We start from the raw sequence: 15386 nt of genomic DNA, 5'->3' as shown, positions 1-15386 counted from the left end.
ATGTTAGCTATTTCTCTATTATGTCTATATATATATATATATATATATATATCACATTTATTCAAAACTAAACGCTTTCTCACACTTTAATATTCACATCCTGTCTTTTAATCTATTTTGAGTTCAAATATGCATGAATTAACATTTTGAGTTTTCCCTTTACTAAGTGTGAGAACATTATTTTTCCTCCGCCCTATTTAAGTTTATTTATTGACAACAAATATTTTCATGCGCATTTGAATCATTGTAAAAACATTTCGTTACAAAAACAACCAGTGATACATTTGCACTGGTTCCTTCAAACAATTGTTGCTTATAAATTTTACATTTTTTTTTTCACGGTAACTACAGGTCTGTACTCAAAAATGTATTAAGCTTATTTAAACACCAAAAGTGGTGACATCTATACACCAAAATTTTTTTACAGTGTAGATATAAATATACTGGCTTACAAAGCGCCCTCTATGCAGAAATATAGATTTAAAACTAATTATATATGAAAAAGAAAAACAAATATCAGTTGATTCAGCAATTTTTTTCAAATAAATTTCATAATCAAAAGAAATTTTGTTTGTACGGAAATGAAAATGTATCCTGTCCTAGAATATATTCTTTTATTTCTTAAATAAGATTTCTTTAAGTTGCTAATAATATAAAATAAGAATATTGAAAAAATAAATAAAGCACATAGACCCATGGGGTATGATGTTAAAAAATTGTTTTCAATTTGTAAAATATTTTATTTACATAAAATTATTTAACATACTACAAATTCATCATTGTAATTTTCGTTAGAAAGGTATTTTTAAAATGATTATACCTTTTTATTGAATTATACATTTCTAAATATGTGTAGTTTTAGCTAATTCTACGCTCTTGAGTTTCTATTTCGAACTTCTCTTTGATGCACTTTATATTTGATATTCTTACTTACTTTTGACTAGGAACTTTTCGTTTATTGAATCTTCACCTAATGGGACCTAAAAGTAAAGAAATGTAATGAGACGCTTTTCAGTGCAATTGAAATTGTAAACTATATTATGCTGACAAAATTAGTTATCCGGTAACTCATTAAGGTAATGCAAATATAAATAAGGGAGAGTTGGATAAAACGGAATACCATATTATTTTTATTTACTAAGGAATATCTGTTAAGGAAAACCATGCATTATTTTTTTTTGTAGCTGCAACATTTATGGAAGCATACAAAAAACATATTTTAAATTAATTTTAATGACTGTGAAATAGAAAAAAAAAATCATTTCCAAACTCTTACATATCCCGTTTTAGCATACCTGGGTTGGATAAAACGGGATATGGTTTACAATGTTTAATTTTTTGCATATATATAAATATAAAATTATAAATAATGCAAATATATAAATAATATTGTTTATATATAAAAAAGTTCAAGTCTTCATCAGAGAAATACATTACAATTAGTTCTAAAGAAAGATGTGAAATCCTAGAGTCGAAAATAAAAGGCTTAATAATGAACGTTAATGAACAAATTTTGCATTACTATATAAAGAGACTCAATTTTTCAAAAATATATATAGCTAATAAAAATAAGTTGTTTAAAAAGCCTAGGCCTACATTAATATATATGGATATTTTAAAATGTAATAATCCAACAAATAAATAGGTGGATAAAACGGGACATAAAAAACTCTATCCCGTTTTATCCAACTCACAAGTGTCCCGCTTTTGAAACAAACATGGCTGCTGCCTAAATGTGAAAATAAAATTAGATAGACTGCACATAAAAATATTGGTAAATAAATGGTTAATTAAATTTAATACTCACCGGAATTTTATTCCCATATATGTAGGCAGTACAATGTCAAAAACAACGCACGTAAATGTAGAAAATGGCAAAAAAATAGAGTAAAAAAGTTCTGAGATCTACAACTTTCTATCAAATAGTGATCTCGAGGCGGGACGCACCGAGAATGATATAATAACGGTCGAATAACACGTTTCTGTCGTTGTCCACTAGATAGCTGCAATAGTCTGGTCCCTAGGCGACGTATCCCGTTCTGTCCGACTATCCCGTTTTATCCAACTCCTTCCTACTTGTTTTGCAATAATAATTTAAATTTATGAAATTAAAAATTTAGTTATAATATTTTACTGAGTTTTGAAAATGAACTTTGAATTAAATATTACAATTCGATTACAATATACGTGAATCAGTGGTCCGAAGATTAATTATAAAAAGCGCTTGTAACATTTAGTTGATTTTTAGAAAAAAAATTTGAATCAAAAAAGGTAATTTGATCGCAGTTTCGAAGTTAAAGTAAAAAATAAATACAATAAATATGAAGAAATTAAAAAATTTATTTTGCTTGCTTTGCTTTTATTTTTACAAACTAATTAATAGAAAGAAATGTCTTGCTTTTGTCTTTTTTCCTATTAATTTTTATCATTCAATTTGCACAGTCGAATGTTGAAAAGGGAATCTTATAAACCTCTTAACAAATATAAACTCATATTTAATATTTTAGTGAATGTTAATACAAATATACATATTTGGGTAAGAATTGAAACTAAAAAAAAAAAACGAAAATAAAAATTAAACGCAATTAAATATAAACTTCTTAACACCAGCCATCGGCAATAACAAAGCGTTTCGAATATCACCTAAATTTTTACGCATGAAAACAATTTTTAGTTCTTAAAATTATGCATTTCTTGCATTAAGCAACTGGCTTATTTTTAATCAAATGATACGATTTAAAATTTTAAAAAGTAGAGTTTCACTCAGTTAGTAGAGAAATAAAAATACTTCAGTCATTAAAAAGTCGTTTCAAAAAAAAAAATTTAAATTCTAAAGTATATGAGAATTTATCCCATTTTAATTGCATGGCACATAAAATAACATTTTACCAAAAAAATTTCTATTCCAAATTACCATATTTTTGCATAGTACATATTTCCAAAATATTTTGTTTTATAACTAGGCTATTTTTAATCAGTCACAAGTTTTCAAATAAAAAAAAGTATAATCTCACCTTGATTTTGCTAAGCATTATTTACGATGTTTAAAATCCATATGCGTATCGTGCGTATCCTCCATATCCAGGGCCATTGTTTTCAAATCCTAAACCGTGGCCATCATAACCACTATTACCAAGTCCGTATCCGTTGTAACCAAGACCATATCCTTCATTTACAAGTCTGTATCCGTTGTGACCAAGACCATGTCCTTCATTTACAAGTCCGTATCCGTTGTGACCAAGACCATATCCTTCATTTACAAGTCCGTATCCTCCAAATCCAAGTCCGTAACCATCATTACTAAGCCCATATCCGCCATATCCTATGCCATGGTCATGAGATTTTACAAAATATCGTGTGCTTACTCCGTGGCCGCCATGTTTACCGTAATGATGGATGACGTCTTTGGCATAAACTAAAGCAGAGCATGCCAAGAGAAAAAACTGAAAAATAAATATATTTCACTGTATTCATATCCATGATTTTATAAAAAATAGTCCAAAATTAAAACAAAATTAAATTAAGAAGGCCATTAAGAAGGGTGTATCACAAAATTTTTAGCTCTTCGAATAACAGAAATTTCAGTTCAATTCGATCAAAAGTTGCTACTGCTTTCACATATATAGCAAAACGTTTTTTCGAAAATTGAGAATTACTTAGGTGATTCTTAAGTTTCATATTTGTGTGCCGAAAACATACATTTTTATTAATTTAATTTTCGTGACTAAATAATTTTAAAAACATATCAAAGTAAATTTCAGTTTTCAGGTTCTCATCATTAAGTTTCGAATGAAGAACAACATTAAATATAATAATATATAGCAAACTAATCTTCTAGAAATTACTCAAGAGTCTTAATTTTTATTTAAAAATACATATATGATGGATATAATTCGAATTTCAAATAAATCTTTAGGTTCTCATGTAGATTACAATTTTAATGTAGATGCCGAGAGGCAAAAATGTTTCATTTTATAATTGGGCTTTTTAAATAATTTAAAATTTTCCATTCCCCCCCCCCCCAAAAAAAAGAATACTTTTGACTTCTTTGGGAAGTGACCATAAGTAACATCGTTTATCGACTGAAAATTTAATGTAAAAAATTCTCCTATTTTCAAGGGCAAAATGAGAAAATTTTTAAGAAATGAATTCAGACGTTATTTCTTTTATTTGATAAGCATTATTGTCATATTTTTTTTCTCTTTTAAAACACTTTAGTTGAAATAAATATTAACAAGTCTTAATAAATATTTAATGAGTTTTTTACTTAATAATTTACTATTTTAATTTAGAGAAAACTAGAAATATCCTGTCGTTTGTTGAAATGATAATCAATTTGAATCGAAAATTTGTTTTAAAATGTCTTAAAAATTATTTCAATAAAAGTACTCTTATATTTCTTTTGGAAAATAGTTGGAAAATGGATAATTCAAAACTTTTTTAAAAACTGTTCTCGCTTTAATTCCTTAATTTAAATTTTCTTACGAGAGAAAATTCTTTCTCAACTTAATTTTATTTACAGACAAAACGTTAACAGAACTGTACTATTTGTGAAATAGAAAATAAAAATTTATAACTTTTTCTTCTGAGACAACAGTTTACCAAATAAGGTTACAGCTTAAGTTTATAAAAATTGCTTAAATCAAATATAAAGTCGAATTTCAAACCTCTGCTTGCCCCCTTTATAAAATCACGTTAAAAACAACAAGCTATAATATGCTAATACTTTTGAAATTAGATTTCAAGTCACAATACTTTTTGGGAAAAATTGAAGACATAAATATTTTTGCATATAGTCCAATGAGTTCCCTTTTAAAACACATTATTTTAAAGTCCTAAAACAATTTTTAAATAAATGATAAAGAAGCTTAAATTGTTCTGTGATATTCAAGTTTGCTGTAACGTTCATTGGCAACATTATAAACTATTTATGGTCATTTTACATGAAATAAAGTTTAAAGACATAAATATTTTTCCATATAGTTCAATGAATCCGCTCTTAAAACACATTATTTTAGTGTCCTAAAACAATTTTAAAAAAACGATAAAGAAGCTCAAATTGGTCTATGATATTCAAATCTGCTACAACGTGCACAAATGATTCATTGACAAGATTACGAATTCTTTATAGACATTTTTTGGACATTTTATATAAATTAAAAATCGAAAAAAAATTAAAAAATAAATTGAAAAAAAAGTTAAATAAACGCTTTTTTTTTCATTTACAAAGCACGTTATGCAAAAATGTACCTGTATTATGAAAAAATTGTTTTTAAACCTATTGCGATAATATTAGACGAAAGTAATGGTATCATATCACAGTTTTTTACGATAATCTTAAATTTGTCTGGAAACTTTTTAATGCCAATTTTCAGTTTTAAAATTTATAATAATTTAAATTTTAACAGAAAAAGTAAAATCTATCGACTCTCTACTCGACTGATAAATGATAGAAAATAATTATATTACAGAATTCACAGAAATATTACTTATCAAATTCAAAGAAGTGTAACCTATCGAATTTCAATTTATAATAAGAAACATTTAATGAAAGAAAAGAATAAATATCAAATAGCTATAATCATAAATAAGTACTTACCACAAATTTGATCATTTTGTTGATGGAATTGTTTTCCCTACTTCTAAGAACAATGAATAGTTTGTTCCGGATCTCGCATCTTTTATATTTCTGAGTTCTACTCTAATTAATGAGAAATATTGATTACGACACAATCAAATATCTTATTATCAAATCATAATTTGAATGTTATCTACTGTCATTTTTTTACGCATGCGTGAATTTAATGTGTTTAATACGCTGCGGAACAAAGACAGAAGCATTTTTTCAAATCTAAATCTTCGTGTGAGATTTTACGAAGAAGTAAATCTATCAAAGTACTTTTTCATTAAAAACTGATTATTTCATCGCATTATCCAACTTAGCTTCATTATTCAGGGAACACTTTTATCTAATTTACAGTAATTTCTTTTATTTTATAGGGAGGATCGGAACATATTTTTGAAGCTTTTTTTTTAAAATGTCGACAGTTTATCCTGTTGTACCATACAAAAGAATCTCATAAATCTTCCATTAGTAATTTTTTTTAAAAAATAATAGCAATTTTGAAATATTATTTTTTTTAAGTTTTGATACAACTGAAATATTGTACTTCGGAATAAAATTTTTTTGGTTCATTTTGAATAAAATGTCCTTGTTTTATTTTGTATTCCGTATTCTTATTTGCAAAAATGTGAAAAAATATTAAAAAATTCTGAAATTAAAACTTTTCTTTTGCTTTTCTGATTCATAATCAAAATAAAATAAAAAGTGAATTATGAAAAAAGTGAAATAAAAAGTGATTTACGAAATTTCTGTTATACATTTTAATTATCTTACTTTCGTTTTACTTATACTCTTCGACGGCTTCGTAGTAAATGCTTGCTAATTTTCTTCCAGTTAAACTTGGCATGTTTAAATGCTCAAAACAGGCGCTTATTACCAAGATCCACCAACACGTGATTGGTAAAAAAAAAAGTATTGTAGCCAACCAGTGGCGTAGTTTCAATTTATGCTCGAAGGGGATATTGGTTATCTCCTTCTGTTGTTGTTATCGTCTGTCATTAAAGTGGATGGAGCGAGATTTTTTTTTCAGTGGCGCCATCCATGACCACTAATTCAACTCCTGTTACACCCGTTTTTAGGCGAACCCACTCAACCATCCATTCATTCATCCACAGATCGTAATTTTGATCTTAACAGAAGAACGATCAATCTTCAATTCAGTACCCCCAGAAGTATAATTTGATATAAGAACATGGAGCACGTTATGACCCGTCAGATTTAACCTGCACCAATCACCATTTACTACACGGAGAGTTTTCAGCCGGCAGGATGCAAACTCCCGTTCTCACGAATGTGAGTCCAGTGTCCTGCCAACCTGGATATCCCGGCCCTATCTCCTTCTTATATATATATTCTAAGCGTTTAAACTACAGAAAACTGAATAATGAAAACTTTCTTATATTTACATCCTACTTACCGTACAATAGTCAATTAATCAAGTAATATATATAATTTCGGAGGGGGTTTTGTCTCCCAAACCCTCCCCAAAACTACGCTACTGTAGCCAACAAAAAAGAAGAAAATGAAATTGAAAACAAAACAAGAAAACATGAAACATATCCAGACAGGTAAATGGTGGTTCGATGAGGAATTGATGTCATTAAAAAAGAAAAGAGCATTTATGTGGATGAAACAAGATACCAGATAATCAAGATAGACTGGTGTAAAAGGGTTGGCATGAATTTCAGCTTCATGAAAGTTTAATTTATGTTCAAGGTTTTAAAAATTGATGATTCATCGAATTCTGGATGATGAACACATCTGTCGTGTTATGGCTTCACGAATGACATTGTCAAATTTGCAAACTCCTTACTGTCAATACCATTATTCATCATATCCAATTTACTTCATACAAAAAGTAATTTTACGCCTTTTTTTGAGGCTCTAGCTATTAAACATCCTGATCAATTTCCTCCCTCTGTTTAACAAAAACACTTTTGTCGTATTTTTGACCCTGTTAATTCAAATCACACTAATTGCCAAAAATTTACTACGTTTCACGCTTTTGCTTTCAACTCACGTAACCAAACTTAATTGCATACCTATGCTAGTACATATACCAAACTTAATTTCTGTTCACTTGCTGCTAGCCGCGGATTCAACCCATCTCAGCTCTTTCTTAACTTTTTAGACTCAAACGTTTCTGTTTTTCTAATTTTTTATAGTAACTTGTTTCTACATTGCCTCGTACAGTCGTTTCGCACAAAATTGTTTATATCTTGTCTTGTTTTGATATTAAATTGATTGATTGGACAATCAATAAAATCAAGTTCCTTAGCGATCCATTAGTACTGATAAACACTGACGTCATGCGTTGCTGATGCAACCTAAGCTGCATGGTGCAAACAAGGCGTTTTTGAAAATTTAGAATAAGAGAATACGACGTTAACGCCCGTCATCTATTTGTTAAATCCTTGATTGCCGCACATTGTTTGAACCTGGAACACAAATTTAACTTCGATAACGTCAGAATTTTTTTACACTTTTCGCCCCTTTATTCCCCGGCAAAGAAATGTATCCTGTTTCCTTGCTTTCAATTTCATTTTTTCCCATTTTTGTAGTGGGCATGATTATTTTTCTCATATGTTTTGCTTCCATCATTCACTGCTAAAGCACTGATAAAATAGAATGCTTAAGAAAGAGTAAAATGTACTAAAAAAGGGTATAACAAGTACTTGCCATATCTCTAAGCAGCATAGACTTATTTCTAAGAGAAACGTGTTCTCATCTTTGAAGGCAATTGCATTTTCAATTATGAAAATATTTTTATTTAGTTTTAAGATAAAAGTACTGATTTTTGAATAAATAAAAGTTCTCGATTATGTGAAGAGTTCATACTATTCTGAGTTTTATTTTCTTTTTTTATTTTTTTTTTTTTTTTTGGAGTAAAAGTAGCGATTTTATGAAATACATTGCATTAATTTTGATTTAAGTGCTCATCTTTGGAAAAAGAGATTAAATTAATATTGAAGTTCTAATTTTGATTACTGATATTCTAATTCCTGATTTATATAATCATTTCTGAGCACAAAATGGAGGTACTATTAAAATTGAGTCTCCACCTGTGTTTTACGTAAAGAAGGAGTTGGACAAAAAAATTTTTTTAATAGCATATGTATATGGTTTTGAAATATTTGACTCCTAACCTATCACTTGTTATAATTATCAAAGTTTTCTCTCAAGAAAAAAATAATAAAAAATTAAATAAAATGTCCCCCAGTAGAGCCCCTTAAATGCAGCTACTAATAATATTATTTAAATAAAACACGAATAAGCGTAATAACGAAATTGAGAGTTTACTATTTTAAATGAAGGGTTGAAAAGCCTTTTAAAAGCGTCTCACGTCACAATTGCAACGCCACCTATGTTTTAGGTATAGAAGGAGTAGGACAAAAGAAAATCTTTTGAAAAACTATTTTACAAACAGATATGTATGTGTTTTTGAAAAATTTGACTCCTAAACTATCACTGGATATTATTATCAAATGACTACTAATGAAATTCCGTAGCGTTGTAATTTTGAACAAATCCAGAAGACAAGGAAACTCCTGGATCTGTTTTGGCCGATGTTTTGTTGAAATTTTCCAATGTTTTGGCAGACATCCGTGTTACCACAGTGTTTCACGCAAACAGGAATGGCGCCAAACATAAGTCGCTAATTTCGCCAAGGGGCATCCTCAAGTATATTTATAGCAATTTTTTTTTGCCATACTTAATACTAATAAAAACACAAATATAAAGGGAAATAATTTTGTTATCAATGATCAATAAGCATTTTTGTCAGAATCGTTACAAAGAAAATAAGGTGAAAATAATAAAATTAAAAACTATTTACAATGGATCTCTGAATATTCTCAAAACCTAGCTATTTATATTTTTCATTGACTTTTCTTTTTGCATTATTTTGTGTACGAATGATTTGCACTTTTATGCATTATTTAAGAAATAGGGTAGACTATACTTGAGGGTGCCCCCGCCAAGTTGTGATCTCGATTGATCACCAAGCTGGGTGATGTTGAAAACCAATCTTGATTCTGATTGGTTTAGATTTTAATCGTGATTCTGGTTAGTTTAGAATTTAGCGTTGTTTTTAAAGGAATTTTTAAATGTAATTTCAGAGATCCGTTAGTTCTACTTTGGATACCGGCTGGTAAGGTTACTTTTGCTTCTGGTACTAAAAATGAATACTGTCAATAAGATAAATCTTTAGCTTCTGTACGATTTTAATAACAATGAAAAAAAACAGTGATTGACTGGTGTATAAATGAAGGTTTAATTAGAAATAGATATAAATGTCCTGTTTGTGGATTACCACGCCGTTCCGGGCAAACAAGTATGGCGCCAAGCATAAGTCGCCAATTTCGCCAAGGGGCACCCTCAAGTATATTTTTCCCAAGAAATATCTCAAACAAATATTAACTGTTAATTAATATTTCTGGTTGAACAATTTTCTGAAAGTAAGTAAAAACCAATTAAAAATAAGTAAAAGATATTCAGGTCTATGATATTCATGGCGATCCATTTTATGTAACAAAGATATGAGTATTTTAAAGTAAACTCCGATCAATATATTTCACACATTCGATACAAATAAAAATCTCAACAAGCTTTAGCTGGTAAGTTTAGTTGTAACATTTCTGCAGGCAGCATTTTTAAAAATTATTACTTTTTCACATACATGCGTTCTCAATTTTGATTGGCTGTTTTGTGCGTTACTAACCAGAAGTCTTCTGTGGTTGGCTATGTGTTATCATTCCACTCTCTTCTTATATATAAAGATGTATACAGTGAGAGTGCTAACTCTGCGTTTTACAGAAACTATGTTTGATATGAAATCTGTTTGAACGAAACATATTATTACTTTTGAAATTTCTATTGTAAACAGAATTTTTTTGACGTCATTAAATGATTTTAAGACTAGCAGTAAAAAAAAATTTACTGCATTGATTTTTTTTAGAAAGTTAGGACTAATTATTATTTTTTCAATCTCAGAGCCCATGGTATTGTCTTACGTAAAACTTATTTTATTATCACGTAACGTAATTTAATATACTGTGTTGCTAAATAAATAATCTCAAGAAATTTAAGAGAAAAGATGAAAACTTTAGTGATTTAAAAAAATATTTAGATGATAATAAAAGTAGACTTATTTTGAGCATCCGAAAATTAATGTCACAAGTCATTCACGCTTGGCGAGTTTTGAGAATGGGCTCCGATTTTTGAACGCTTGAAACTTGTCAACTTTTATTTTAGTCTTCATATTTTTCGTAAGGCAATGGAGCTTTTTTTTTTAATCATCATTTGTACTGTTTTACATTTGATTCTTAATCATTATATTAATAGGAATTTTATGTTCATAAAAGTAAACATCTGTATTTTAATATTTTAATAGGGTTCATGTGGTCCTTAAAAAAGTGAAAGAACCGTAGCATCAATTCGCGATCGCAACGCTCGAGTCCGCCCTCTATCGGGAGCCTGCAAATATCAGACATTAATTTATCACGTTTTCATTTAGTTCCATCAAAATCATCTTTCATGACGGACGCAAATTCTTCTTTTCAGCAGCAAATTCTTCTTTCTTTCTCTTTTCTTAGCAGCAAATGAAGATCAAAATTTCCCTAAGGAACAGCTGAAGAACTTGAAAAAACTAACCAGAACATGCCAAACATTGAAGCAGATCACGCCAAACATTTGAAGAACAATTTCTCAATAATTTTTACATTTCTATTACCAACAAGATCATTTGCTGTTACAGATGTGTATATTACGGTGAAATAATTTTTTCTGTCTTCAATTCATTACAAATTAAAATGAAGTCAACATTGCTTTCGTCATTCCAATAAAGAAATGTGAATTCAGAACGTCAAGAACTGCAATAGTTATAGAATTCTTCCTTGTTATAGAACAGTATATATTTATGTATCCATATAATTCGGAAAACAACAATAAAGAATCAACCAAATTACTTGAAATAGTGTCATTTGTGCTGATGATTAATACATTTTTTATCGTTTTCTTGGTACGTATTTCTTAGTTTTGAAAGAATAGATAATTTCAACTAGAATTCAGCTGTTCTGTTTTTAAGCTAAATATTTAAATTCATATTGAGATCTTACAATTATTAAATTTTGATGTGTCGTGGTATGTTATCTAAAAGTAATAAAGGGATAATCTATGCACATGTTATCTGAAAATAAAACTTTCAAACGAAGAACATTTCATTTGGAACTCTACGGATTTATAAAGAAGGTAAGTGTTATGATTTTTATAATAAAAAATTAGCTTGTAATTTTTTTTCTTCTTATTTGATGATAGTTCTCTACAGAATGGTTTCTTACGTCTGATTTAGAACTATAAGAATAATAAGAAAAGAAACTATAAGAAAGTTTTTATTTCAATGTAAAGAATTCTTAAAATCGTTTTTTATCCTAAGAATTCTTTATTTTCCGTTTTATAGTTTATAATTTTTTGATAAAAATTGTTGTCAAAATACTTTTTTTGAAAACATAAATGGTATAACATTATGTGTTTATGTATACTTCTTGCATATTCTAATGTTTCAAGTAATATGATTCAGAAAAGTATGAATAAAAATTCGGTACTTATGTATTAACGCCACAGCAGCTACAGATTTGGCTGTTTTTAAGTGCCGCCAATCTACACCTAAAATTTTTGTGACAAATCATAAAACGAAACACTTTATTTAAAATCAAAGTAGTTTATCGGATTTCGGTGGACAATGGGCAAAATATTTCGCTCCAGAAAAAATAAAATTGCATCTTGTTCTATTTTTGGCAAATCCCAAAGACGCATTTTCGTAGCACTAAAAAATGGTAACAAAAATCGAAGAACAAATCATTTTGGAATTCTTCTGATTTATAAAGCAGGTAAGTGTTAATTTTTATAAAATAAAAAATTTTACTTTTAAGTAGTTTTTTTCTTGATGATAGTTTTCTATAGAATGGTTTTCTACGTCCGATTATGAATCAAAAAAGAAAAAACATGAAAGTTGTTTATTTTAATATAAGGAATTTTTAGAATTGTTTTTTTTTTTTTTTGTATCGTAAGCATTCTTTACTTTACGTTTTTCAGTTTCTAAATAATGATTTTTATTAAAACTTAAAATTTTTTGATAAAATTACTTGTCAAAAAACTTTATTTACAAAATTAAATTACATAAAATTATGAAGCTTATGTATACTTTTTGCTTATTTTAATGTTTGAAGTAATATGATTCTTAAAACTATGGAATGTAAAGTTTAAATAGGCCTTTCAGGTTATATCATTAAATTTAGTAAAACTATTTCTCAGGCATTAGGTTTTAACTCTAATAAGAAGATACATATTTTTTTCTGTTTATTTACAAATATTTTTCAGATGTGTTTTGGATGTTCCTTCTTTAAAAAAAAAAAGATACCATCTTGTTTTCGGTTGTATAAGAAAGGATATCAAACATTTTTCTTTTTTAAATTTAATAAGCCACATTAAAGAAGGAACGTTACAATGCTACACGCTACATTAAAGACGTCTCCAGAGTAACTGAATGACGGTTCATATAGAAATCGCAGGTATGTGTCTCATACAACAACGCCCCCTATAGTTCGTTGCGATCGCGAATATTGTAACTATAAAGTTGTATTTAACTTTGATATTAAAATTTTGAGCTCAGCTATTTGGAGTAAATGAAAATTTTATCTATTAAGTTTTGTTGCCATCATTTCAGTATCTTAAGAACCTTACAAACTGTGTTTAAAAGGAGAGTATCGTATCAGATATCTATAGTAATCGTGAGAATCGTAAAATAAGTTTGTAAAATTGTTGATGATTATGAATTTTTTTCTGTGGATAGAGTTGCCTGCTTTTAGATTTCTGATAAGTATCCTTGTTTTTATGCAATTAAAATTAAGGAATTTTTTAGAATAATAAAATAAGATTTAAAAAATCTAAAAACTGAGAAACATGTAGTTTTTAATTATTTACAAAAAACCACAAATTGCATATTTTATTGCATTAAACTTTTGATAAAAATTTCTAAAAACTATCAAGCGCTATTTCCCATTGTTTACTTAAGTGACACCTTTATTTCCTGCTTTTTTTTAAACGTGTTTTGCATTCACAACAATTTCTTGGAAAAAATTTACTAAATAGCAACTTATTTGGCTGTTATTTTACTACATTCAAGCAAAGCAGTCAACCATTATAAGATGGTATTCAAATTGTTTACTGTGAGAAAAATCGTTGATTAACAGCTTTCGCTTAATATGATTAAGTAACCATAATTTTATCGTACCAACTAAAACCACCTAATCAAGCTACTTAATCCCCTGCAGATGGGTACGTAGTATAGTGGAGAGAGCAACTCTGCCTATCTCATAGCCGACAGATCGAGGGTTCGAGTCCCAGTGTTGACACCATAATATATCCTCCATTTTTTTCAACACATGAAGAGCTTCCAGTGTCCTGCACTCCCTAATTTGTGACCCTGGATAATTAGAATACGATATTTTTAATCTCGCGTAGATGGCAGCACCATAAAGCTGCTTAACATAAAAACGTTTATATACGGCTTTGAAACCATGCTAGTAATAAATTATTACAAAAATATAAAGTTTTGAATTCATGGGTTTTTAACCATTCTAGTTGTAAACTGTTTCAAAACCGTAAAGGTCAATAATGTTCATTACCGTAAACTTTACGGTTAATTTGATGGATAAATTTCTGCCTGTAATTTTACCATAATTTTAGAATAAAAATTTTAACAGTGTGACGTCTAATAATACTATATAATCAAAAGTAATCAAGAAAACACAAGATGGCGAGGGTAGAGGCCTCTTAAGATATCATCTTTGCTTTTGTTATCAGTTTCAATTAATTATTTATCGATCACGTAATCTTAATTTTAGTATAACATAAACTGAACTGATGAAAAATAATTCCCAACTTAGTGGCTCTCGAGATAAGGATTTCTCGAGAAATACTATTCATTAATATGTTAATGCGTATAAGAATGAGGAATAGGAAGAAACAAAAAGAGATTTTGAAGAAACTTTCCTTAATTTTCTCGCTACAAAGTAGTACTCTTGTTTCCTTTATTGGATTACGTCACATAAGCTTGATGGATTTGTTTCAATTCAATTGTCGAATCATTTATAAGCAAACAATCGTTTATTTTGTCCAGAAAGTTCAATTTTTTAACATATAGGGCAGTTTAAGAGTAATAAAAATTAAATTATTCTCTTTTAAAAAAAGTACGGATAAAACTACAAGAATATGGTTAAATTTACTGTGTTTCTGGATAATGGGGATCACTGAAAAGCTCATTAATTTTTACCTAAGCGTTTGTTAATGATTTTGGTAAAATTACCTATTAAATAAATAAATAATTTATTCAGTGAATTTACTTTTCAGTTTTGTATCTTTTACTAAATGTGTGGTAATAAGAAATATAATTTTGAAAATCAGAATTTTTGGTAAACCCTTACCATATGAAAGGAAAAATTACTAAATGAATGATTTAAATACCGTATATTTTGGTCTTATTGACGAGAATTATGGCCTTTCTTGCCTGAAATGCCATTACCATACAGTTTGGTAATTTTGGTAGAATAATAATGACTTTTGGAAAAATATGGTTTCATAATATGTGATCAAGGTTTTTTTCATTTTTTTTCATCACGATGCTTTAAAACATAGCATTAAAACTATTTATTTGGTTTAATTTACTTTCTGTTTGTATTATTTACTAAAGGTGTAGTAATAAGTA

General features: G+C 28.3%; 1 protein-coding gene across 1 annotated transcript; it reads right to left on the bottom strand.

Annotated features, from left to right (window-relative positions):
- Positions 1-716: 716 nt before the first annotated feature.
- LOC107446692 (shematrin-like protein 2) lies at positions 717-6460 on the bottom strand. The gene is made up of 4 exons (XM_016061404.3): positions 6398-6460; positions 5600-5701; positions 3015-3443; positions 717-980 (listed from the first exon to the last, which is right to left on the bottom strand). The coding sequence occupies exons 2-3, from the start codon at positions 5612-5614 to the stop codon at positions 3045-3047; spliced, it is 414 nt and encodes a 137-aa protein (XP_015916890.1). The 5' UTR covers positions 5615-5701; positions 6398-6460; the 3' UTR covers positions 717-980; positions 3015-3044.
- Positions 6461-15386: the final 8926 nt, after the last annotated feature.

This window comes from Parasteatoda tepidariorum, chromosome 7 (genome assembly GCF_043381705.1).
Source record: "Parasteatoda tepidariorum isolate YZ-2023 chromosome 7, CAS_Ptep_4.0, whole genome shotgun sequence".
Taxonomy (NCBI): Eukaryota; Metazoa; Arthropoda; class Arachnida; order Araneae; family Theridiidae; genus Parasteatoda; species Parasteatoda tepidariorum.
Note: the sequence above shows the minus strand (reverse complement) of the source record. Positions and strands in the feature narration are given on the sequence as shown.